This window comes from Salminus brasiliensis, chromosome 7 (assembly GCF_030463535.1).
Source record: "Salminus brasiliensis chromosome 7, fSalBra1.hap2, whole genome shotgun sequence".
NCBI classification, from domain to species: domain Eukaryota; kingdom Metazoa; phylum Chordata; class Actinopteri; order Characiformes; family Bryconidae; genus Salminus; species Salminus brasiliensis.
Genome location: NC_132884.1, coordinates 692599 through 716911, shown reverse-complemented (window position 1 = coordinate 716911; position 24313 = coordinate 692599). Strand labels below are relative to the sequence as shown.

The window sequence follows — 24313 nt, the reverse complement described above, 5'->3', positions numbered from 1 at the left end:
CTGGAATGCAGCTCTATTGTGGGGCTGAGCGGCACGGTGGCAAGAACATCCACCCTTTTATTGGACAGTTAAGTCACTAGTCTCATTTTGACAACAAAGAATAAGATGTTTGCAAGAGACATCATATAAAGTGTGGGTAATGTAGCTAATTATTCTCATTATGAGATGGTTGTAAGAATATTTCTGTGTTTTAAGTTTTAAACATTTTCATATATTGCTATAAAATGTTTTGCTGGAAAGATTTGTTCATCTTTCCAGCAAATTCTCTGACAATGAAGCTACAGGTTTATGAGGCATAATTCTTTAAAACAGGCCGAAACGTCTGGACTAGTGCTACAGTAGTCTTAACACAAACGTATAATGGCCAATAGAAGATAAATGAACTAGATTTAAGGTGGATTTGTCATTTTTCAAAGCTGTAATCTTAATTTCAGAGTGGACAAAGGGCCAGTTTAGCAACTTTCACCACAACCTGCTCCTCAGGCTTTCTGTGTTGTCGTCTTTGGTGGCGAGCTGGTTCATGCCCATATTTGTGCCAAAGCCAGATAAAGGGCAACAAGCGCCTGAGGATCACGCCGTGGTCTGGCCGGCTGCTTTTGGTTTCGTTATGACTGCACTGCATTAACCTTTCACCCACATCAGAAGAGCTCTGCATTGGCCCAGGTTTGCACCATAATGGCAAACAAATGGAGCGCTGTATTACACTCCGCCTCCTGCTCTCTGATTGGCCAGCAGAAGAAAGGAACAAGAATGAGGAAAAAAACATGACCACAGATTTAGTGCCACACACGGACAAAAGCCTTCTTAACTGGTCTAGCTCTCAGTGAGATTCACCACACACTAGCAACAGTACACCTGAATACAACCCTTCAAGTTCTGGAAGGCAGTTAACCCATGCAATACGAGCTCAGTGCCTTTCCCAACCCCTGTCTCATTACAGAGGCCAGTCAAGCCTTCAGTGCTCTGTTTGCAGCTGGTAGACATTCACACTCACACTTTCTCTCCTCACGAAGTAGCCCAAGCCCTCAAACAGTCAACAGTAAGAAAAGTACAGGACAGAAAAGACTGGGACCAGGATCATCCTAGAACACATTACATCTATCTTTACAGCTCCTGTGACTCCACTCCACAAAGGAGGTGAGAAATAAGGTTTAATAACTAGGCCATCTCAAGACTGAGTGAAGTCATTCCTCTGTACCGGTCAGACTGGCTTTGGACTTCCTTTACTCAGTCACTCGTTCTGTTTATGGACTTTAATTCTCTACTTCTAAGAAGTTTAAAGTAAGAAATGATCTTTCAATACTCAGCAGTGTGTGTGTGTGTGTGTGTGTGTGTGTGTGTGTGTGTGACCCTGCTGCATACTGAATCAGAGCTGCTACCAGCGGCCTTCAGCTCGATACTATTACTAACACTATCCAGGCTGAGGTGTTGAGATCCACTCCTGCCCACACCCTTAAATCATCGGTTAATCTCTCATTAATGGCCAACAGCCAACAGCCATCACTCACTCACTCCTCTGTTTAATCTGGAAACACGCCGGCTTCTGTTCACTAAGAGCTCACTGGTCCCACACCGGCATACATCAGAGCTGAATGAAAACTATGGGAATGATGCAGTGCCCTCATCACACACCAGCGAGAGTGTTTACTAAACTGGAGGAACCTGCTGTAACACAGGAACCAAAGCTCAGCCCGTTTCAGTTTTACACGCCGTATCTCTAATCACCAGCAAAGCCGCGCCTGTCTATCTGATCCAGTGTTGGAACTTTTTACTTCCTGTTTCTGCACTATTGCTTTAGTCTGACATTTTACATGGTTTTATTATTTAAATTAAACTCTCTGTTGGTATTTATGCAAATATAACCGTTTTTACTGAAACTGATTTTATCTTCTACTGCTTATTTCATCCTGTTCAACACTCGGCTACATCGAAAATGAGGGCTACTCTCAATACAGGCCGACTTCAGAGATAAGGTGAATTGATTGATTGATTTATTAATATTCACACTTTACATCAGAGACACTTTTAGTGTGTCCACATGAAGACAGAACCACTAGAACAAACACGTACACTTTAATAAAACAAGAGTACAGTATTTACACTAATCCCACACAATGTTTAAAAAACATGCAGTACACTTGTAGTGTATATACAATAGCTCTGCGGGTATTTATAGATCTGAAGGAATGGTATGGAGTTGAGAGACTATATGGTGAGGCCTATGGGTTGGCCTTGAAAAGGAGCATGAACTGAACAAATATAGTATGTGACGGTTGATTTACACCCCTTGTGGAGTTAGACAGTGACATCCTGTATATGGAAATAGTGCAACAACACATGGAGAGAAAGCAGAGGGGCACAGAGCATTAGCAGGCTCTCTCCACACTGGACTTTTGAATAAAATGTTTCATCATTGCAATTGAAAGACGGTGCTCACGAATCTCCTTTCAAGAAGAAGTCCTTCCAAGAACACCACGACACACTCCCTCCCCCAACTGACCTCGCCTGTACCGTACTGAGCCCCTGTCCTGAACAGTGCTCATTAAGGGCTTCTGTCTGCAAATTCTCATCAGCAAAATTCCATTCGTTTCTCTGATGAGAGATTTGGTCACTTCTGAGGAAAATAAACTTAGACATGAAGATTCACTTCCACGACCAACTGCGCTCTGCTCTGGCTGGGCTAACCTCTGAAAGAGTGGCTCAGCTGTGTTAGCAAAAGTTAGAATAAATCCACTGACTCCAAATAAAGTAATAAAAGAGAGACACGGTCAGTCCGGAGAATCCCACACGGAAATGTAATATACGACATATAAGCCCACATATGTCCACTTTTGTTTTACTGCTTAGGTTTGGGAAATTAGCTACTTTTTAATTAGCTAAATTAGCTACTTAGCTGGGTAAAAACCTACTTATTTACCAGTGTAAAACCAAAGTGCACCTCCGACACAAACCACACTTATAATACATGTGAATTTAATGTTTCGCCTGTTTATTAGGAAAGAAGTCCTAAGAAGTACTCTTGTTGCCAGAAAAATCTCCTAAAGTGATAATCAGCACCAAATAAAGTTTTCTGTTCTGGATGGAGGCTTGTTTACTAACAACATATAGAATTTCCATATTTCACACAGTCACACTCACACACTGCAAACCCACCAAATCCCCTGTACAGCACAGCTGAACCATAATCAATCATAACTAATCAACAAAATCACATTTTCATATTAGCAAAATGATTTACACATTTCTGTACATATGAACGATTTCATCGGCACATGTTTGTAAAGTAACACAAAAACACACTCATTGACTAAAAATCAACTAGTCACTGAGATATGAACAGCCATCAGAGCAAGAACATTAGAAAGTAGAAAATGATAAAGGTGAATGAATGAAGGTGGATCATCTGTAGATCATTTTTCCCTCCAAAAGTACAACGCAGTAAATATTAGGTAGATTCTCCTGTTTCAAATATATACTATAATAATATAGATATACTGTATAACTCAGTATATCTGAGAGTGAGAGCTGAGCTGATTCAGAGTCGGGGGTTCAGTGTGAATCTGAGCTTCACTGTAGAGAAACTGACCCACTCTGATCTCTGTACAGTGGAGGTGAACGGAATCAGGCGTCGGTCGCCATGACTACAACACAGATACAGCCCATAATTTATCCCCTATCCAAACCCACCAGTGCAGCTACACGAGTCTTCTGAGTTTTATATGGAATAATGATGATGATGATGATGATGATGGTGAAATAGTGGAGAATCTGAACTAATGCAGTTTTCTTTAGGGACTACTTTCTGTAGCCGCACTACACCCTGCAGCATGTATCCCTCCACCATTTTAATGATAGGCTGCTTTAGTCTCCAGACTGGGTAGGTTTCCTAGAACTGAGCGTTTCTCACCAAACCCCACTCTGAATGACTATAATTGCATAAATCTTTCTAGTGCAGAGTCGACTCAGTCAGTCAGTCATCCTTGAGGAAATGCCCTTGTCCCTGGTTATAGTTCACTGCTTGTATTTCCAATCTCTAAGACGCTGCACAGCACTCACTGGGACTTTCCACATTTTGCCACTACTGTTTTTACTTTTGATTTGATTAAAGGAGCTTTCTGGCAACATCACCACAAACTGCAGCAAGCTGCCATCTCAAGCATCCCAGTCCAGCTCACGTATGTGGATGAAGGATTTACACTTGGTGATGAAGGAGTGAGGAAGTGACAGTTAGAAAGAAGAAGCTTGGTGGCAGTAGAAAACGCTGAGGTTTGCTGAAGCTCTTCAGTCCTCAGCTCTTCATGTTTTCACTTCAGTAGCTTCTCCAAATGGCTGCTTTAGATTTACGGCTGTAAAAAAAATATTAAGACGTTAAGACGGGGTTACACTTCAGATACTACAGAGTTCTACAGTTTTTTACATGATAGAAGAGGTGCAATGCTCACAGCGAGGGAGGAGTGTCCGGCCTCTAGGCCTCAGCCTCAGGAACTCCTCTGGAGTACCTGGCTAATGTTTAGATACTGCTAAGGAGACTATAGTCGAGGCACCCACAGTACAATAACAGGCTTTAATTATTTTCTTATTATTTTATTATATGTTAATATTCTATGAAGCTAGGTGCCCACTAACACTCTTTAATTAATTAATTCATTCATATTGAACTAATAATGCATTTTAGATTATGTTTACATGTTTAATATTTCAGCCTGAACTGATTTTGCTCTTGTAAAAATCAAAATATGAAAAGTACAGGAATCAAAAGTAAAAGCACTGTGAGTCAATGCAGCTGTTTCAGCTGCGGACACAAACAGCTGAAGCCCATATATGATAATGCACGCGGGAAGCAGCAGACTACTCTATTTCTCTAACAGTAAGAACTGTGCTGTGATTTTAATCCAGTATGAATCAGCGATAGTTTCTACAGTGAAAGGTCTTGTGTTATTGTCTGAAGCTGGTGATAAACAAAGGACATGTTATGACCTGCCGCTGCGCTGCTCTGCTGGAGGCTCAGTGGTTAGAGAACTGGGTTACTGATCACAGGCTTGATGAGTTGTGAGTCCGATACCCACCGACAGTGACAACAAGGCACCTTAACCCTCTCTGCCCACCTGTGACACTGCACGTGTGTGTGTGTGTGTGCTTAAAGGCGGAGGTCAGATTCCATCTGTATCCAGCACTAATGGGGGTTGTGTTTCTTTTAGTTTTGTATGTAGGCTAGCCTAACCTCAACTTCCGGCCCTCCTGTGCAGCTGGTGGCAGCGTCTCATACTGTCACAATAAGGCAACCCAGACATCTCGGTATGATGAAAACAACCAGACAGTGAGGGAGGGATAAAATCTGACTGTGATGGCACAGTAAAATAAAAGAAGAGCTACCAGATCAAACGTGTCACAACCAGTTTAGTGAAGGCCTGTCAGAACGGCTCTCAACGTGATTGGCAGAAAACAAGAAAATAAAGAGACAAGTACCTTCTTCCACATCTGGCATGTCATTGGAAGTGTATACACCACCTAAAAGAAACAAAAGAAACAAAAGAAACAGTCTGATCAATCACTGCGAGGGCACTGCAAGGGCTTTCACTTTCGCTTCGTCCACAGAGCTGGAATTTCCAGAGCAAGAGTGGACAGGGTGTCAGTCAGAGCGAAGGCAGAGAGAAAGTACCAGGGCAGGAAATGAGTTATCCCACATGTCCCACATGTCCCACATGCCCCTATCCCACACACGCAGAAAAATAAACACCATGTTATCAAGCCAAACTGCACAACCATGCCGCCAAACAGCACTTCTATTGTCATCCATTCTTCCGGATAATTGCTCTCAGGTATCCAGAGGATTATGGTCAGTGAAGAAATGTGTTATTTAAGAGTAGGAACAAGAAATATTTTAGATGAAGATAAGAACGTTAAAGCGGCTTCAGAGCAGCAATTCCGAACAATGTTAGAAACCAGAAAAAACACCCAAAGCCCAACGTCAAAGGTACTGTAAAAATGTACAGATATGTATTATGATATGGAACATACTCAGAATAGGAACAGTAGAAGGTCTTCGGCTCGCTGTCATGTAAAATAAAAATACAATCCAACTATTAGAAGTAAAAATGTATAAAATATCTGTGGCACAAACCTAAGAATTGTCTCTATAATTAGAGTCTATATGAATTTCCTTAATTCGGGACACAAACTGTACTTAAACTGCTTACTCAGGGAAAAAGCGAGCCTTTACTCCAGAAAAACACACAAGCACCTCTAAATCCAACTCAATAAAAGGGAGTGATTGCACATCTTAGGTAACTCCCTTACCAGGTGGTTTCTATGGTATCCTTGGTGGTTGCTAGGGTGTTGATAGTATTCTCCTATGTTGGTGACTCAAGAGAGCCGACAAGATTTCAGAAGAAAGCATGAATGAGCAGGTGTCCCAATATCCCGTATTGTGTAATGACAGAACTGAACTACAGCATTCTGTCCTGATGATGTGATTGTGATTTTGGCCAGGAACAGAGAGGCCAGGCTGTTCGCTCACTACAGCTGTTCCTCTCTGCTCTGCTTTCCCATGGTTTCTGGGCCGAGCTGGTGATCCGCCAGCATAAAGAACTTTCTCCAAATGTTAAGTAAATTACACGGCCTTCCAGTTCACCAAGACTGGACAACAGCAGTTCACTAAGGCTTGGCCTGAGATCAGTAGCACTGCTGTTCATTCTGAATCACAAACCCTCAAACATCTGCCCTTGTCCCAGTTTACGCAAGCACTGCCTCCAGACTGGTCAGGTCATGCGTTCTTTCTGAAGAGCTTCTGAAAGCACTGTGAGGCAGATCGGTGTGACTTCTATCGGGCTCAGGGTATGGGATGTGTGCGATGTACGGCACTGTGATGAACCTCAGAGCCTCTGACAGTGACTACCTCCGATCAGGGTGTGAGATTTGACTCATATCTGAACACTGAGGCTCGCTGGGAATGGATCACTGAGATGCCCTTAATCCCGGAGTCTCAGACAAGAACATCCTGAAGCTCCAGTACATTTGAAACTGCACTGTCTTTCTTTTCCCTCCAAATTGCAGACCAGGTGCGGTTTCAGCAGCTGATTGGACGGTACCCCATTTTGACATCATATAATTTTTTTTACCAGTGGTCTGATTGCTCCTTGATGCTGAGCATCATTATTGCAGAATGAGCGAGTGTCTCTTTGCTGCAGATACTTACGCCGACCACATCGTCCACGTAGCAAGATCACCAGCAGGAGCCCAACGAGGAGCGAGCCAATGACCACCACCGGAGCAACAATGTTCGTGCTTAACTGTTTATCCTTGTCCTCCACTGAAGCGTCTCGTAGACCCTCTAGAAGGAAGTAAACAGAGACAAATAAATAGATAAACAATTCAGCAAATACATACACATATTAGGGGCGTAGTGGTACACATAAACCACGGTTGACTGCAGTTACCAATACAGTTCCCACAATATCATACAAATCCAACGGCTCACAGCTGAAGGTTTCCAGGTCGCACGCATGCCTATAAAATTACCGTATTTACCCTAATAGCGCATACTGTGAATTCTCTGTGAACCGGACTGTGATGGTTCAGTATGAATACACGTACTGTTACATACCTAGCATACATCATACATAAATACATACAAATATAAATGATTTAGGTTTTAAATAACTGCTAACTATATATATATATATATATATATATATATATATATATATATATATATATATACTATACCCTCCTGCTGCTTTACCTTTACAACTTAACATGCCAGTATTATTACAATACAATTCCACAGCAGAAACAGGGGCTGATGACTTGCAGAAATGCAGAAATAAACAAACATGTGAACCAAAAGTAACAGACTAAGCCTACTTTAACTGACGAGTCTGTGTTGAAAGATGAAAATAAATAAATGCTAGTTCATACCGCAAAGACTACAGCCTGGAGCTCAGAACTGCAGAAAAAACAAGGACATGATTTTCCTGTTTTCTTACCAGACTGTAATCTGAGCTGCCCTGCGCTGTCACTGTATTGCACAAACACAGCCAGCTCAGTCCAGGAGATCCAACCAACAGATTATGAGAAAGAGCTGTATAATGCTCTATAATGCAGGCTTGATCAATACGCTCATTCTGACAGGCTGTAATACACTACAGGAAGCGTAGGGGGCGCTCTATAATGCTCTATAATGATCATATGATCCAGACGCTCATTCTGACAGACTGTAATACACTACAGGAAGCGTAGGGGGCGCTCTATAATGCTCTATAATGCTCATATGATCCACACGCTCATTCTGACAGACTGTAATACACTACAGAAAGCATAGGGGGCGACTATGGCCTCTATCATTTTGATGCCCCATTAAAAATAAACAGGGATATTTACCAGGCTGGAACGTGCTCTCTCCTTCCTGGACGTTTCTGCTGTTGAGGACCACACACCTGAAGGGCGCCCAGCTCAAGTCAAACTTGGTGAAGGACAGTTTGCTGGACATCTGCAGCAGTTTGTCCTCACCCTCTTTGATCGTCAGTGTGGCACTCTTCGTCCAGTCAGTGTCGACTTGGTCAAACCAGTGAATGACCCCTGCTGGATAGCCACCACTAACGTTGCAGTAAAGGTTGGCGCCCTGACCTTCCACAATCTTTTCTGGCCAGGATTTCATGGTTGGTTGGCTGTATTTGGCTGAACAGAAAGGAAAGCAGTACACACATGAGTACTGAGGAGTGCCCTTAAAACTAGAGCCGCACTGGTACCGATTCATACCATTTAATAAACTGATAAAAAGGTTCCTCCAGAATCACCTTTCTTAAAGTTGAAGATTTTATTCTTTTTAGTCATTTTGGAGCACACAGAAATGAAGCGTAACTCTTACCTGTGACGCTGATCCTGAACACTCCGTCTTTAATGATGCCACGATTGGTTGAAAGCATGTACAGGTACTCTCCTTCATCTGTGAGTGCAGTGTCGGTCAGCTCCAGAGACGGATCGCTCACAGATGGAAGTCTAAATCGAGGGTCTCCAGATCCACCGCTGTTTTTAATTGTAAACAGTGGATCTTTTTGACCGTTCTTATAGACAAACACTGTATTGATAATAATATCCTGATCTATTCCTAAAGAGGTCCTGAATAAGCAGGAGATCTTCATGCTCTGCCCAACGACTCCAGCTGCAGGCTGGCATTCCACTGAGAGCAGTCCTGTTGGATAAGAAGACAGTAAAACTGAACAGCGTGAACTGACGTTTTAACTCTTTTTAATATTTCTTCTCTAAAGGCCGTCCCGCCACCTCAGAGTACAGTGACCTGATGCTGTGGCTCTGAAACCAGTGATTATCTAAAAGAAAAGAGTAACATACAGTAACAGAAAACCGACCAGTCAGACTGAATTAAATAGGTCTTACTATCAGTCAGAGCTCCAGAACACAGGGATGAAGACGCCACGGCCAGGAACAGAAGAATAGCTGAAGCCATGTTCTCCTGCAGGGGAAGTTAGGAACAGGGCTTTAGATCACATGAAATGTCTCTGCATGCATCACCACTATCACAGAAGAGCTCCTCACTGCGAACCCCAGAAGGCCAACCTCCAAACAACATACCTCAAACAACTAGTTGATTATAGAGTATTCGCTTCATAGAGGATTACTGAATAACAGGATATATAGAGTTCAAGTAGTGCAGTCGATTTGAATAGTCTATTATAGTCTATAGAAATAGAGGCCCACTGTCCAGCTGTTCCTTCCTGGTTCCTCCACCACCCTCCTGCCCGCTGTCCTGCTCACTGCAGGACTTTATCACCTCACTCATGTTTTCATCTTGTTTGGTTTGATCTTGTTTCATTTTCTCTTAATTCAGTTTAGTTTTATTCCTGTTTTAAATTTTATTAATGTTCTGTATTGACCCGAGGAGGACGGGTTCCACCTTTTGAGTCTTGGTCCCTGTCCCTGAGTTTTTCCTTGCCACTGTCGCCACTAGCTGTTCAAAAGAGGCTCGAACCCGGAGCTCTGTAAAGCTGCTTTGGGACAACATTCTTTGTAAAAAGTCTAGAGAAATGAAACTGAACTGAACTGGATCATTTCCAGTCTGTGTTCTTCCTCATTTTTGTAGTTTGGACTCTGTGAAAGGGGAACTTTCTCACATCCACAGCTGAAAATACCTGCGGGGGAAGGACACAGATAGGACAAAGAGGAGAAGAGGAGAAGAGGAGAAGCACGGTTCCATCACTGCGCTGAGCTTCAGAACACATTTTTACTAAATATTTTTTTTTTCTATTAAAGACCAGAACCAGAACAACAGGCCCGGCAAAATTAACCCTATATACTAAACTATCCTGACCAGAACTTGACCGCTGCCATAATGGGGCAGTTTTACAGCCAAACAACAGCAAACAACTGAATTAAAGGCAATTAATCCACTGATTTCCATCTAGAACTCTCTCTCTGGGACAATCCAGCTCATTTCTATGTGAACGTTTGACAGCTGGAATCAGACAGACGTGTCCTCAGAACATTAACCATATAAACAGAGTCAGGACATGGCCCTGTGCTCATCATATTAAAAGCTAATGTGCTGATGATGCTAATATTTATAAACATTGATGATCTGGGAATATAATGAATGCTTGTATTTACATTTATTTTTTTATTATACACCACAGTTTAATGAGACAACAAAGAGAAAGCAGTAATGGGTGTGTAGTTATAGCGATTGTCCAGCATGCACTTATTTATTTATTTATTTATTTATTAATTAATTATTATTATTATTATATGAAGCCACACTGATTGAATGTTATTTTGACAGCTTGAAATAAACATGTGTACCTCACAGTGTTCATTCAGCATGACTGGATGATAAACTGTGTGTTGATAAAACCCTAAAACGTCCCAGTGTGAAAAGGTGGGGTTGCTCCGGCTCCTGATTCTTTAATTTCGGCGATGTGCAGCAGCTCCATAACGAGGAGCTCTGGTCTGAATTACAGTGGCTGTAGTTCAGCAGTTTAATCAGTTAAACCAGGTGAAAAAAATACAATTACAATACATTTGTCATAATAATATCTAACAGACTTTACAGCAATAATTTATTATTTAAAAAAATCAATATTAAGAACTATTGTTATTACTATTAACAAACAATGGGTCCTAATGCATTATTAATAATTTGCATATTTTTTTAGTCTATTTTCATTCTTGGTTTGATCTGCATATTGCCCAGTCATATGCAAAAGTTTGTGCGCCCCTGGTCAGACTATACTGCATGTATAGTTAATGTTGTGAGTGTAAGTAAGTCAGGTCCTCTACAGACCTAATACACATATTATTTCTGTTCACAGACTTTTGCCCAGACCTGTGCATCAGCAGAATACCCTGTCTGTACTGAACACAGGGATGAATAAGAAGGGAAGGGATTAGTCATCACTGCTGTGCCAACTGTTCGTCGACATATGTTTTACGATCCAGTAAATCAGCATTTATAACACAGAGCTGCTCGGTTATAACTGGTGACCATCAGAGCAGTGGAGTCACAACATGGTCGTAAGTCTGAGCACATGACTGCTGCTTTCATCAAGACAGACATAAACACAGCCGCAGCACAAAGGCACGTCTACACCTGGACTACACTGCGGTTCTCAGACACGCCTCTGTGCCAGGCTTCACAAATACAGTAAGAGTACAGTGTAGTGAAGTACTGGGAACAACTAGTCAATAAATGTAACAATATGTCCACTGTAATTCGAGATTAGGGTAAAAATAATAATATTATTACTAGACAAAACTAAATTGTAGATACATGAATGTTTTAAAAGGTTTTAAAACAAAATGCACTTAATATGTTGAAATATTGTTACATTTAACAAGCAGTTGTTCACAGTTTACAGTTACAGTAATTATAGATATCTTTATTGAATTTCTGCTGGTAAAAAAAAGAATTATTGATAATAATTATTACATTTTAAAAAAAAGACATGTAAAATGTAATTGAATGTGTATGTATGTATATATATATATATTTGGGGGGTAAAACTAATAGCTAACTAGTTAATAAATGGAATTATTGATTAGAGAGTGAAACTCTAAGTAAATCTATTGTAGGTTAAAATGTGACTAGTTACAATAACACTTCGTCCTGGTAACAGAGCTAATCTGGATGATATTATTACTAGTAAAAAATGATTGATGTCTGAAATGAACAATTCTGACAGAATTTCTCTAAATCTCAGAGGTGAGACTTTACAGTTCAGTCTGAGGAGCTGCTTCAGCTTCCTACTAGTTTACACTTTACACAGAACTGAGCAGCTGTAAAGTTTTACACTTATTCCATTACAGCTGCTCAGAGCTTTACTGGATGAAGGTTATGGATCAGTGGATCAGTTTGGTTCCTTGTTTTGGTTGAATTCTCCTGAACTTCCTGAACTGAGAGCAGCACTTCCCTTACCTGCTGCTTCACTACAGGACTAATACAGGACTAATACAGGACTAATACAGGACTAAGCAGGGCAGAACCCGAGCCCTCGGGCCCCGCTGCGGCGAGCAGACTACAGGGGGCAGTGGTGAAGGCTCTGCGGGGCTCTGCGGGGCTCGGCTGAGCGCTGGCCGCGTGTGGCGCTGCGGGGAAAGGAGGTCGGACTATTCGCTGGTTTGAGAAACGAAGCTACAGCAAAAGTCCCAGGACGATTTAATGAGCGTAAACAGAGAGAACAGAGTTCAACCCCAGGCTGAAACTTCACTACTTACAGTCACAAGCTCCTCAGGCAGCGCCGCTCCAGCAGGAATGAGCTGCAGACTTTCGCTTTCAGTTAAGAGCGACAGCAGCGTGACTCCTCCCCCTCCCCTCAGCCCCTCCCCCAACCCGATACCCGGATCTGCTCACCACACCAGCTCTCCACACCTGCTCACCACACCAGCTCTCCCCTCCAGCTCACCACACCAGCTCTCCACACCAGCTCTCCCCTCCAGCTCACACCTCCAGCTCACCACACCAGCTCACCACACCAGCTCTCCACACCAGCTCACCACACCAGCTCACCACACCAGCTCTCCCCTCCAGCTCTCCCCTCCAGCTCTCCACACCAGCTCTCCCCTCCAGCTCACCCCTCCAGCTCTCCCCTCCAGCTCACCCCTCCAGCTCACCCCTCCAGCTCTCCACACCAGCTCACCACACCAGCTCTCCACACCAGCTCTCCACACCAGCTCACCCCTCCAGCTCTCCCCTCCAGCTCACCACACCAGCTCTCCCCTCCAGCTCACCCCTCCAGCTCTCCCCTCCAGCTCACCACACCAGCTCTCCACACCAGCTCACCCCTCCAGCTCTCCCCTCCAGCTCTCCACACCAGCTCACCCCTCCAGCTCTCCCCTCCAGCTCACCACACCAGCTCACCACACCAGCTCTCCCCTCCAGCTCACCCCTCCAGCTCTCCCCTCCAGCTCACCACACCAGCTCACCCCTCCAGCTCACCCGGGGACGGAGAACAGCCCCAGCTCCCCCATTTTAGTAGAAATGCTGATTTACAGCTCAGGCTGTTCTGTATTAAATATAAAACGTGTGTAATAATAAACACATGGTTATGAAGGCAGTATAATAACATACCAGGTCAAAACATAGTAAAACTAAGGCCCACAAACCCATAAATACATTCTGCTACAAATCATAATTTAATATCATATTTCATTTTAGATTCAACTCATCATAACATGCATTCAGATATGTTCAGTTTCAGATATTTAAACATATACTTATATTTATTTACAATTTTGTCTAGTAATAGACTTATACAGATTTACAGTGGGGATTTCTATCATTACAATTTCTACCTGTTAAAATCCACTGTGGAGATCCTTAATTGGAACGATTACTAAATGGAATTATTGATAAGAGCATAAAGTAAATCAATTGTAGGCTAACATGATTAGTTCAAAATACTGTAAGGACATGTCATCCTGTAATATGACCAGTCTGATTATTATTATTATTGTTATTGATCATGTATAGTTGATATCTGAAATAACCATTAAAGCAGCCCCTGTGTAAATTTCCAGATCAAGACCAGCTCTTACTGGTTTTGGTGGTCATGGTGGTTAAAAAGGTGATCATCCAGGTGGAAATATACTGGTTTAACTGGTCCATCATAGCAGAGCATGCTTCCATTTGGGTTGATGGACTAGCTGGTCTACCAGCATGACCAACTTGACCAAGCTGTTTGTCGAGCTGGGCATACTGGTGGACTAGACTGATATAGCTGGTCATGATGATCATGCTGGTTGACCCGTTTGGTTAAGGTGGTCATACCGGTCAAGCAGCTTGTTCATATTGGTTGGCTTGAGTTTGGTCAAGTGGGTTATACTGGTGGACCAGCATGGCTGCTCTGTAAACTACACTGCTCATGGTAGTTTTCCAGTCCATTCATGGGAACTACGCTGCAAAACCAGTTCGAAGTTACTTGCGTTTTTGTGACGTCACAGAAACCAGTGCTTTAGTCATTAAGGAGTGTTGATGCTTCTGTGGTTAAAGTACAAAACAGGTCAGCCAATAATAAACAAGCTCATTTACATACACCTCTCAGTCTTAAAGAAACTGTAACCAAAAACAGCCTTTATGAACAGGGTTTCTAATAAAGTGGCCAGCGAGCAGGAGCACAGGACTGGGGTTTCTAATAGTGGCCAGTGATTTAAACGAGCGGTTCTTCAGGGGTTCTTTCATATCAACTATTTAACCCTTTATCTTTTCACATTTGCCCAATAAAGCATCATTGTATTAAAGAACCTTTGTTGGTACGTAAAAAAAAATGTAACCAATGGAAATATGTTTTAATAATAAAAAAAACAAACAAACATTGAATTCCTACATAAACAGAAATGGTTCAAACGCCTGCCGTCTGTAAAGGACGGATGAACACACACAGCGGCTTCATAACAATAGTTTATTGTACTTAGAAATTCATAACACAAACATTTCATCCATTTACACCGAGGGACAGAACAATAACAATCCTCACGCTCCTTCCACCGCGGGCTTCCGGGGCCAAGACAGGTTCACCGTCTGCCATGTGCGCTCACCTCGCACACAGCAGACTTCAGATAAAACCCAGCACAGGATTTAGATCCTCAACAAAGAAGCCAGTTCTCAGCGAAACACACAATTATCCCACAACCATCAGGTTTCATCCTGCCTTCAGTCCAGACCAGCACCCCCTTTAACCACACCAGTGAGGGAGAGGGAGAGAGGGAGAGGGAGGACTATGGAAGGGGGAGATATGCTCAGACTTGCACAAATGCAGCAAATAATACTTTCATGGTGATATAAAAAGAAAAACAAACAAACAAACAAACATGAAACAAGAAAACATTGTTGGCAAACAGGATTTAGGCCTGTATTTACAAAGTATCTGCATAAGAGGATCAAACTGGGATCAGAATCCACCTCCCAGTCAGCACTGGGTTTGGTCATGGTGGACTGCAAAGGCAAAGCTGACCCAGGAACAGTGCTGAGAGATACTTTGTGAACATGGCTCTGGATGCTGGGCGCTGGAGGAGGACGCAGTTCAGCCCAGGATGAGGGAGGACTTTCCTCCGGGTGGATTCCTGCGGCCTGATGGGGCTCCCGCCGGAGCTCTCTCGCCCGGAGGACCGGTGGGTTCCGCCGGCTCAGGACCGGCCTCTGCATCATCTGTGCTCTCTGCGAGGGGAGAGGGGGGGGGTCATTCGTCCACTCAACCGCTTAACACTCCATCTGTGACCCGCCACCCATGCGCAAACTGAGCGTCCGTTACGTATTTCTTCAGATTTTGATACTTCATTCAGACATCACTTTCAATATACTGTCTGTCCAAATGTCTGTGGACACCTCTGCAAATGAATGCATCTTGTCTAGACCTTGTAGAGAAGTGCTGCCAATAGAATAGGACTCTCTAGAGCAGATAAACATGAAGCTATCGGCATCATGCTGCCTAATGCCAGACGTGGGCTAGAGGGGTATAAAGCCCCACTGCACAACAATAATATATATAGAGCTCATTAACATAGACCATTCTTAAAGGCACCGTCTGAGTGAGGTTGGAAAATGGAATTATTGGTGTTTATTAGTGTGTTTATGAACCAAACACAGCAGTGGTGCTCAGGACTGTAGGATATGGGGGAAAACACAGATCCTACAGATACAGAACAATACAGGACTCAGAGAGGAGCCCGCATTCAGTGAAGGATGCTGGCCCTAAGCATTAAACCTCTCTTTTCACCAAATGTGTTCTTTCATCACGAGTGTTTACTAACGAGACATGCTGGAACGTTTACCGCGGTATTGCATTACAGTTACGTAAAACTTAACTAAAAAAAACACAGAAACGCTGCCAGGTCCTATCAGCTATCTTCCACACACCACCCTAACAGGTCCTGCAGCTGCACGGGACTCAGCTTTCACTTCTTATCAGCTCTTAAATTTAATGAAAAACAACTGTGCTTTTGTGCCCCCTGGCTGCTAGTGAGGGGAATGGCAAACACTGCTTCAGACCATGAGAAGAAGTGTCCTAAAACTTTTGACAGGCCATATACATGATGTGGAGGAAATTTGGGTGGATTTAAGATCCACGGTAGACGAGCGTCCAGACTTTTTACTGTCCTGCACCGAAGTGGTGGAACGAACTTCCCCTGGGGGTCCGAACAGCAGAGTCCAACACTCACTGTCCTCAAACCCAGACTGAAGACCCTCCTCTTCTGAGAGTACTTGGATGAAGAGTAGAGTATTATGGTCTCCTTATTGACTTGTGTTTAGTAGAGTCTAAGATTAGAGGACAGTGAAGTAAACAGAGTAAACAGTAAAGCTCTTCTGTAAGAACTCTGGAGAAGAGAGTCTGATAAAGGCCCTAAATGTAAATGGATAACTTGACCTTCAAGCTATGTGTAGAAAGAATATCCACCACCCTGAATGTGAATGCTAACACTATCTGCACACACTAGATACACTATCTGTGCACCCTCAACAACATTAACATTTCACCACACCCACCCACACAACCACACCCACCCAACCCGCCATTCTCCCTGTTCCAGTCAGTGGAGCATGATTTAAGCTGGAACTGATGCAGGATGATGGTTTAAATCACTTACCTGGTCTGAATGGTTTTAGATGTCTGATAAACCATATTACTACTAGTATTACAGCATTAAATAATAATAATTAGCCAAAATAATATTTAACTACTCACCAGCATTCACTAGGTTATTGTCTCCATTCTGAAAATAAACAGAGAGCACTGTGTAAGTAACAGGAAAACAACTCAAGGCCAATTTGTGCTTCTGTGGCGAATCTACAGTGAAGCCTATGCTGTAGTCGCGCCCCCTATGCCGTAGCCTGATGCGCACCTCCCGAGAAGGGTAAGTGCGTGCCACGGTGACGCAGATTGGTCCGCATGGTGGCATCATACATCTTCCTTCACTGCCACTTTTAAATTCAGGTTAAACATGATCCTGATTGTGCGTACTCTGAGGGGAGATAAATGGCTACAGACGACGAACCAAATCATCATATCCATCACCTCCCTGTCCGTGACTCAGTGGCCGGACAAGGACGGGAAAATTCACCCTGCTTGTGTCTCGGCTCAGCTGCCGCACAGACGCTTCTCTGAGCTCTCCTTCATTGCAGATATTTTAGTAAAAGTAAACAGCAGCTAATTTGCTTCAACATAATCCGCTCAGTTTCCATCGCCGTTGTTTGTAAAACATCATAAGAGTAAACACAGCGGTATTACCAACCCCCTCATGCCAGACTAGTGTTTTGGCTGCAGAGCGATGGAGCAGACTCTTGCAAGCCCCAGTGTAACCACTCAAAATGGTGTAGGCCACTTGTGCAGGCTATGCCGTAGACTCTGCGTGACTCGAAGCAGAAGCTTAAAGCAGCCTTCAGGTACAGCTATGACAGCTAAAGCAGGCCTGAGGACTGTGTGTGTGTGTGTGTGTGTGTGTGTGTGTGTGTGTGTGTGTGTGTGTGTGTGTGTTCTTCCCAGTCTCACCGCAGATGAAGGCTCATCCAGAGAGTTGCTTTGATTGCCACCTTGAGGTGCACACCTCCTGAGTGGTGCTGAAGGCTCTCCACACAGCACACCTGTGGGCTTCCCACCTGAAACACACACAATACATACACACGCACACGATGAACAGTGTGGACCAGGCAGTACCACTGCAACTACCAATCCTTTATTACTCTCTTTATATACATCTACGCAGAGTCTTGTCTATATCCTGCATTTTCTTATGGTGTAATAAATAGCTATACCGCCCCCTATGCCTCCTGTGGTGTATTACAGTCCGTCAGAATGAGCGTGTGGATCATATGACCATTATAGAGCATTATAGAGCGCCCCCTACGCTTCCTGTAGTGTATTACAGTCCGTCAGAATGAGCGTGTGGATCATATGACCATTATAGAGCGTTATAGAGCGCCCCCTATGCCTCCTGTGGTGTATTACAGTCCGTCAGAATGAGCGTGTGGATCATATGAACATTATAGAGCATTATAGAGCGCCCCCTATGCCTCCTGTAGTGTATTACAGTCCGTCAGAATGAGCGTGTGGATCATATGACCATTATAGAGCGTTATAGAGCGCCCCCTATGCCTCCTGTAGTGTATTACAGTCCGTCAGAATGAGCGTGTGGATCATATGACCATTATAGAGCGTTATAGAGCGCCCCCTATGCCTCCTGTAGTGTATTACAGTCCGTCAGAATGAGCGTGTGGATCATATGACCATTATAGAGCATTATAGAGCGCCCCCTACGCTTCCTGTAGTGTATTACAGTCTGTCAGAATGAGCGTGTGGATCATATGAACATTATAGAGCATTATAGAGCGCCCCCCACACTTCCTGTAGTGTATTACAGTCTGTCAGAACGTGTGCAGAGAGTGAAGAGGTGGGGGAAAAAAAGGAAAAAAAAAACAACACTTTAAAGGAGTTGCTGTGTGCGCTCCAGCAGACCGGTCTCAGACTGGCTTAATGTTCCAACCATGACAGTGCAAAAGTTAATCTCATGCTGGGCAAGATCACAGCAGATTAATATCAAAGTCCACTTGCAATCAGACTCTTATCATACAGCTGGTATTTTAGAGGAGACAAACAGGGCCATTCCAGCAGGTACAGCAGAGGAATTCTGTTTGTCAAGAGTCTATAATGTTTTATAAGTCATATAAATGATGATAAATCAAATCCTGATAGACTGGTTAAAGACATACTTCAGCATTCTTCAAGCTAACTCCCGGTGCTGCGCCTGCAGTGTTCAGTTGTTTACCAGCGACAGTATTTCCACTGCATTTATCTGAACCCAGTCAGAGCTGTTCTACAGTGGAGGTTCTAGATAAGCTCCCCCAGTCAGAGCTGTGGTTCTACAGTGGAGGTGAAGGGAAGCAGACGTCTGAAGCTCTACTAAAAGCTCCTCACAGAAAGTTCTTCATCTAATGGTGATGAAGACGCTGCCTGATGCCTGAGACACGGTTCTACCAGAGTTCTGAGAAGAGTTCGGCTCTAGAACCTGCTTTTAAAATCAGATCATTAAAATGGTGGAGGGATACATGCTGCAGGGTGTAGTGCAGCTACAGAAAGTAGTCTCTACAGTAGTCTCTACATCATCATCATCATCATAGGAGATAAATTATGGACCGTATCTGTGTTGTGGTCAGGTTTCTGCAGTGGTGAGGTCACGCTCTCAGAGTACGGCTCTGTAAACACGTCCTGTAAGGGAGTGAACCGGCTCGCTCAGCCAGGACGACCGGCTCTCCCTCAGGGTAGAATTTTTTCCACTTTCTGTAACTCTGTAAACTACAGCTAAAGACATATTAAACAGGTCTGACTGGAAAATACAGATTAAAAACTCCTGCATGCCAGACCCTGTAAACAGAGTAGACAGTTTATTAGGTATACTACATATTAGGCAGCTACATTTATCGTCCATTTTATAGAGTGCACTTTGTACCTACTGCATCAGTACCTGCACAATTCATCAACCCCCTTCTACACCACCTGCCAGAGGAAAGGGACCACCACCATAGGAGGACCACCACTGAGCATATTAGAGTTTAGTCATTAAAAATATTATATTGTATTTTGATTCTCAAAAGCACAGTGTTGATTATGAATTAATAGTTTGAATGTAAAGACTGCTGTCAGACAGTGGTTCATTCAGTGTTGTGTTTAAACCCCGACCACTAGATGGCAGTGTTGTAGTCTGTCCTCATATCCCACTGTTCTGATGGCAGAAAACTTACTTTTTACTCAGATTTGATGTATATGATTGTGTTTTTGTATTGTTTATATGTATTATTCCTTTTTTTTTTAATTGCAATATAATCTTATTTATATTAACGCAAGATACTGATTGGTAACCCCTGTATCCCGACACATCACATCATCAGTCTCTTGCTGTCGTTAGGTACTGTGGGTATTAGAGATGATGTAGTGGCTTCGTGCAGCACTGATCTCATAGTGTAGCGCCCCCTCATGCACATTACAGTATAACTCGTTGCAGGAGATGGATGTTGTGTGGTGTGAGCTGTGCAGAGTCCACCAGGCCCTGTGAGCAGGTCAGCGCAGCAGGTCGGGGCAGCGCCTGCTTCGCGTGTTTTCGTACCTGGTGGGTTGTTCCTTCGATGAGCATGAGGATCCTCCGGCTCTGCAAAGATACTGGAAGCCATTTTGTCTTTGCGGACAGCAGGCTTCTCCTCCTCAGAGCCAAAGCTGATGTTGGAGCCGCCGCCAGGTGGACGCAACACTCTGGAGGAGAGACATACAGGCATTCAGTCCAGAGGAAGTCGAGATGCGGTGCTGAGGCAGCGAAACACAAACTACTGAGACATGAATAATCCTCCCAATCTCATTTAATAGAACTGGTCTCAGATATCTGATCATTCAGCTGCTCACTTTTCACACATTTTACTAATCAATGATCACTCAAGTGACTCATCTCCTCAACGCCCCAATACTACCACCCCCCCAATCACTGCACCCTAGCCCCCCCACGACCTATTATCCCCCAACCCATTCTTCAACAGCCCATCCCTGCACCTTCACTTCCTCGATCCTCACCACCCATTACTCCACCCTCATCACCTTCACCCCCACTCATGCCATCCCCATCTCCTCAACGCCCCATTACTCCACCACCATCTCCTCAACGCCTCAATTAGTCCACCCCATCTCCTCAATGGACCATCTCACCACCTTCACTTCCTTGACCTTCGTTACTCCACCCCCATTTCCTCAGTCACTCCACCCATCCCTTCAACACCCAATCACTCCACACATCATGCCACCCTCATCTCCTCAACCCTCACTCACTCCACCTCCATCTGATCAACTCCCCATTACTCCACCCTCACAACGCCCAAATATCATCATAATTATGATGGCTAGAAAAACATGCTGGAATCCGGTAAGCGTTCTGCATCACCGCGGGCAAAAGACACGCTGGACGCAGAGTTAGCGGCATTCCACCTGGTCAGGTAATTAAACACAGTAATTCTGCATAATAAGCAGATCTATCTCAGATAGATCAACGTGAACACCACCATCAGACCATCACACCCCCTCACGTTTGAGGCCTGCTCTGGTTGAACGCAACTAATCTACGAAATAAAAGAACAGTAGAGTGATTGTGTAGCCTGACTGGATAATAATAAGTCTCTCTGAGTTCACAAACACAACAGTCCTACTAAACCGATTACGGTGCCGTTCCTAAAGCTTGATTAATGCACCTTTAAGGGCGTCCCAAAGGTCTGGGATTGAGAATGACCGCTCAAAGACCACATTGGGACGTTTAACAGAGCAGGATTCCCCAGGCCTTGTTCGCACCTGTTCACTGAACACATCTGAGAACATGCCGGGGCTTAAATCCTTACGGTCCATCCTCATGGTCTTCACGCTTCCACTACTGTAGGACCTGTCTTTGACCTTACTGGAGGAAAAGTGAAACTGCACATGAATAAATATGCGTTCTGCTTTACAAATAAGCCAACCGGCTCGGCGTGAAACTGCATGTAACCTCATATCCTCCCACGGGGATGCAAACATGACAGTGCTGATGTGTCAAAGCCATGCAAAGGGCATGCATCTGATGTTCGCATCTCACCACTGATCAGAAATGTGGTTTTCTCAAGCCTGCCGGCTGTACCTTCCACAGACAGAGCCTTCAGCCTTTTTCTGCAGCCACTGCAAGCCTGAGGAGAGGCTGACAGACTGACAGTGGCTGGCTCCTAAGACCAGCCTGCGACAGACAGAGGCTGAACCCCACCCAGTCATTCAAACTCACCGTCTCTGTTGTTTTTTAGCACTGCAGGACAGGGTGCTGGGAGCTGGAATCGCTTCAAATTTGAGCTGGAGACTTGGATATTTCACTACATGCAATAATAGCAGGCTGTCTGGTGTGTAAAGGGAAGCGTTAGATGGGCAGACAATACTGCAGTATCCGTGATAGAGCAGCAGAGCAGCAGAGCAGCAGTCAATGGACAACAAAGGGAAACCTGGGCAGCTAAACAATACGATTATTAAGGTGTCCAGGCAAAGGGGGGATCATTTGGAGTTGATTAAGATATTTCTGATCAATGCAGGGCATTTGTGGTCGTTTTAAATGTGCCACGTTTGACTAAAGCAGCTAGACAGCATCTCTGATTGTGATTCAGCCTCCATGTGCCTCCTTCCTGCAGATGAATAGAGCTAGCTAGTTTTGGTTTTGGATTTTTTTTTCGGGTTTAAAATAGTTTAAGATACAAAATATTAAGCTTAATTCGATAATATTATAAAGCTACACTCATAAAAAATTGAGTTTGCTATTTTGCGCGAAGCTTTAGCCACCTCGTTTTTCGAATTGTCCGTTCCACCTTAAATGGTGCAGCAGTTCCATTCTGGCGCCTCCGGCGCCAGAATGGAACTGCTGCACCATTTAAGGTGGAACGGACAATTCGAAAGACCAGCTGCCAACTTCACTTCAACCCCGTCTTTTCTAGCTTCCTTTCTTCCTTTTCGTCTCTTTCCCCCCGTTTTTACCTGGAGCTGCTCTTCGCCTCCGGATCCATACCCTGGAAAGTGGTGGTGGTGGTCATTTTTAAAGCGTAAACGTTCAATTTCTTCCTGATATAAAGCGGATTTTTTTACAAATAAAAAACGACCCCGCTGTGCAGCTTTAGAGCCTCATGCTAACGCTAACGCTTAAAACTCCACCTGCTCGAGCCGAGCGATTAGCCCGCGCTCTGATTGGCTGACGCGTTCCCGTCGCTCGTTCCGATTGGCCGGTGCGGGATCAGCGGCCGTCCTGATTGGCCGGAGCGGGATCCGTTGCATTTGGGCTCGCCTCCTCACGCTGATTCACGTTTGCTCTTTTTTTTTATTTTATATTATTATTATCCTGAATCATCATCTTTTTTCTTTATTATTTAACATCTGAATGACAAGACGTCTTTTAATTTAATATTTAATGCCTCACCTTAAAGGGCGGAGTGCAATCAAATCTCTTTTCTATCAAATTTCTAGTGTTTCTATTGGAATTAAATCAAGTTTAATTAGTTGTATCAAGTCCAGATCAAAAATATGAATTACTTTTATGATTTTAATACGGACCTTTCTATTCAGCCACACTGAAGTTATAAGGAGTGTTTCAGCCAAGAATGCTGTGAACAAGCCAACAGCCAATCAGAGCACAGCATATTTACATATACGTCTTAAAGGAATGGAAAGGATTTCAATTATTTATTGACTAAATTTAAAATATCCCTGCAGATCAACAAACTAGCCTGGGCAGCTCAAGCGGGTTGAGCTGGTTGACCAGTTTGGATCTTGACCGGTGGTAGGGTACGTTTAGCTGGTTTACAAGCATGATCAACATGACCATGTTAAACGATCAGTATGCCCAAGCTTGACCAAGCTGGTCGACCAGGATGACCAAAATCAAATGCAGCGTACACTATGCTGGTCAAGAGCTGGTTAACCCGCTAGCTTACCAGTATAGGGTGTGTTTGTGCATGGTACATCAAAGCAGGATTTATGTCCCAGTATGGATATCATAAATGCAGCGTACAGTTTTATCTTGTAAAATTCAGTAAACAAACAGTACGTGTGTTAAAATGTGTAAAACGTATATACTACATAACTTGTTTACATTTTAACCAGGGGTGCCCTGTATTTGTACTGAAATACGGCGGCAGAGCGGAGCTCTGATCTAGCTGAGCATTTTCTCTCCATGATAAGTGAGAGTGAAGGGAGGTGAACCATGATATTATTGGTGAATATTAATTTGCCCCACCCACTGGTGCATGGTGACATCATCAAGAAAGTAGAAGCGGTTTTAAAGAGCT

The 24313-nt window shown here is 43.7% G+C and overlaps 2 protein-coding genes across 2 annotated transcripts; both read right to left on the bottom strand.

Moving 5' to 3' along the window:
• Window positions 1-1969: 1969 nt before the first annotated feature.
• Window positions 1970-14242, bottom strand: LOC140559336 (uncharacterized). Its single transcript, XM_072682815.1, has 9 exons — window positions 14161-14242; window positions 12724-12851; window positions 9394-9469; window positions 8867-9190; window positions 8380-8676; window positions 7196-7330; window positions 6019-6051; window positions 5467-5508; window positions 1970-4346 (listed from the first exon to the last, which is right to left on the bottom strand). Exons 1-9 carry the CDS (start codon window positions 14240-14242, stop codon window positions 4297-4299), a joined length of 1167 nt encoding a protein of 388 aa, XP_072538916.1. The 3' UTR covers window positions 1970-4296.
• A 649-nt stretch (window positions 14243-14891) lies between these two features.
• Window positions 14892-23188, bottom strand: jpt1a (Jupiter microtubule associated homolog 1a). Its single transcript, XM_072682773.1, has 5 exons — window positions 23010-23188; window positions 20599-20741; window positions 17991-18097; window positions 17187-17214; window positions 14892-15661 (listed from the first exon to the last, which is right to left on the bottom strand). Exons 1-5 carry the CDS (start codon window positions 23063-23065, stop codon window positions 15528-15530), a joined length of 468 nt encoding a protein of 155 aa, XP_072538874.1. The 5' UTR covers window positions 23066-23188; the 3' UTR covers window positions 14892-15527.
• Window positions 23189-24313: the final 1125 nt, after the last annotated feature.

Coding starts and splice junctions, on each gene's coding strand:
- LOC140559336 (XM_072682815.1), bottom strand. CDS start 14,242: ATGATCATCATGACCAGCTATATCAGTCTAGTCCACCAGTATGCCCAG. Junction 6,052..7,195: donor ACGTGGACGATGTGGTCGGC/GTAAGTATCTGC, acceptor TTTACATGACAG/CGAGCCGAAGACCTTCTACT. Junction 4,347..5,466: donor CATGCCAGATGTGGAAGAAG/GTACTTGTCTCT, acceptor TTTTTTTTACAG/CCGTAAATCTAAAGCAGCCA.
- jpt1a (XM_072682773.1), bottom strand. CDS start 23,065: ATGACCACCACCACCACTTTCCAGGGTATGGATCCGGAGGCGAAGAGC. Junction 18,098..20,598: donor TCGAAGGAACAACCCACCAG/GTACGAAAACAC, acceptor TGTGTGTTTCAG/GTGGGAAGCCCACAGGTGTG. Junction 15,662..17,186: donor CAATAACCTAGTGAATGCTG/GTGAGTAGTTAA, acceptor CTCCCCTCGCAG/AGAGCACAGATGATGCAGAG.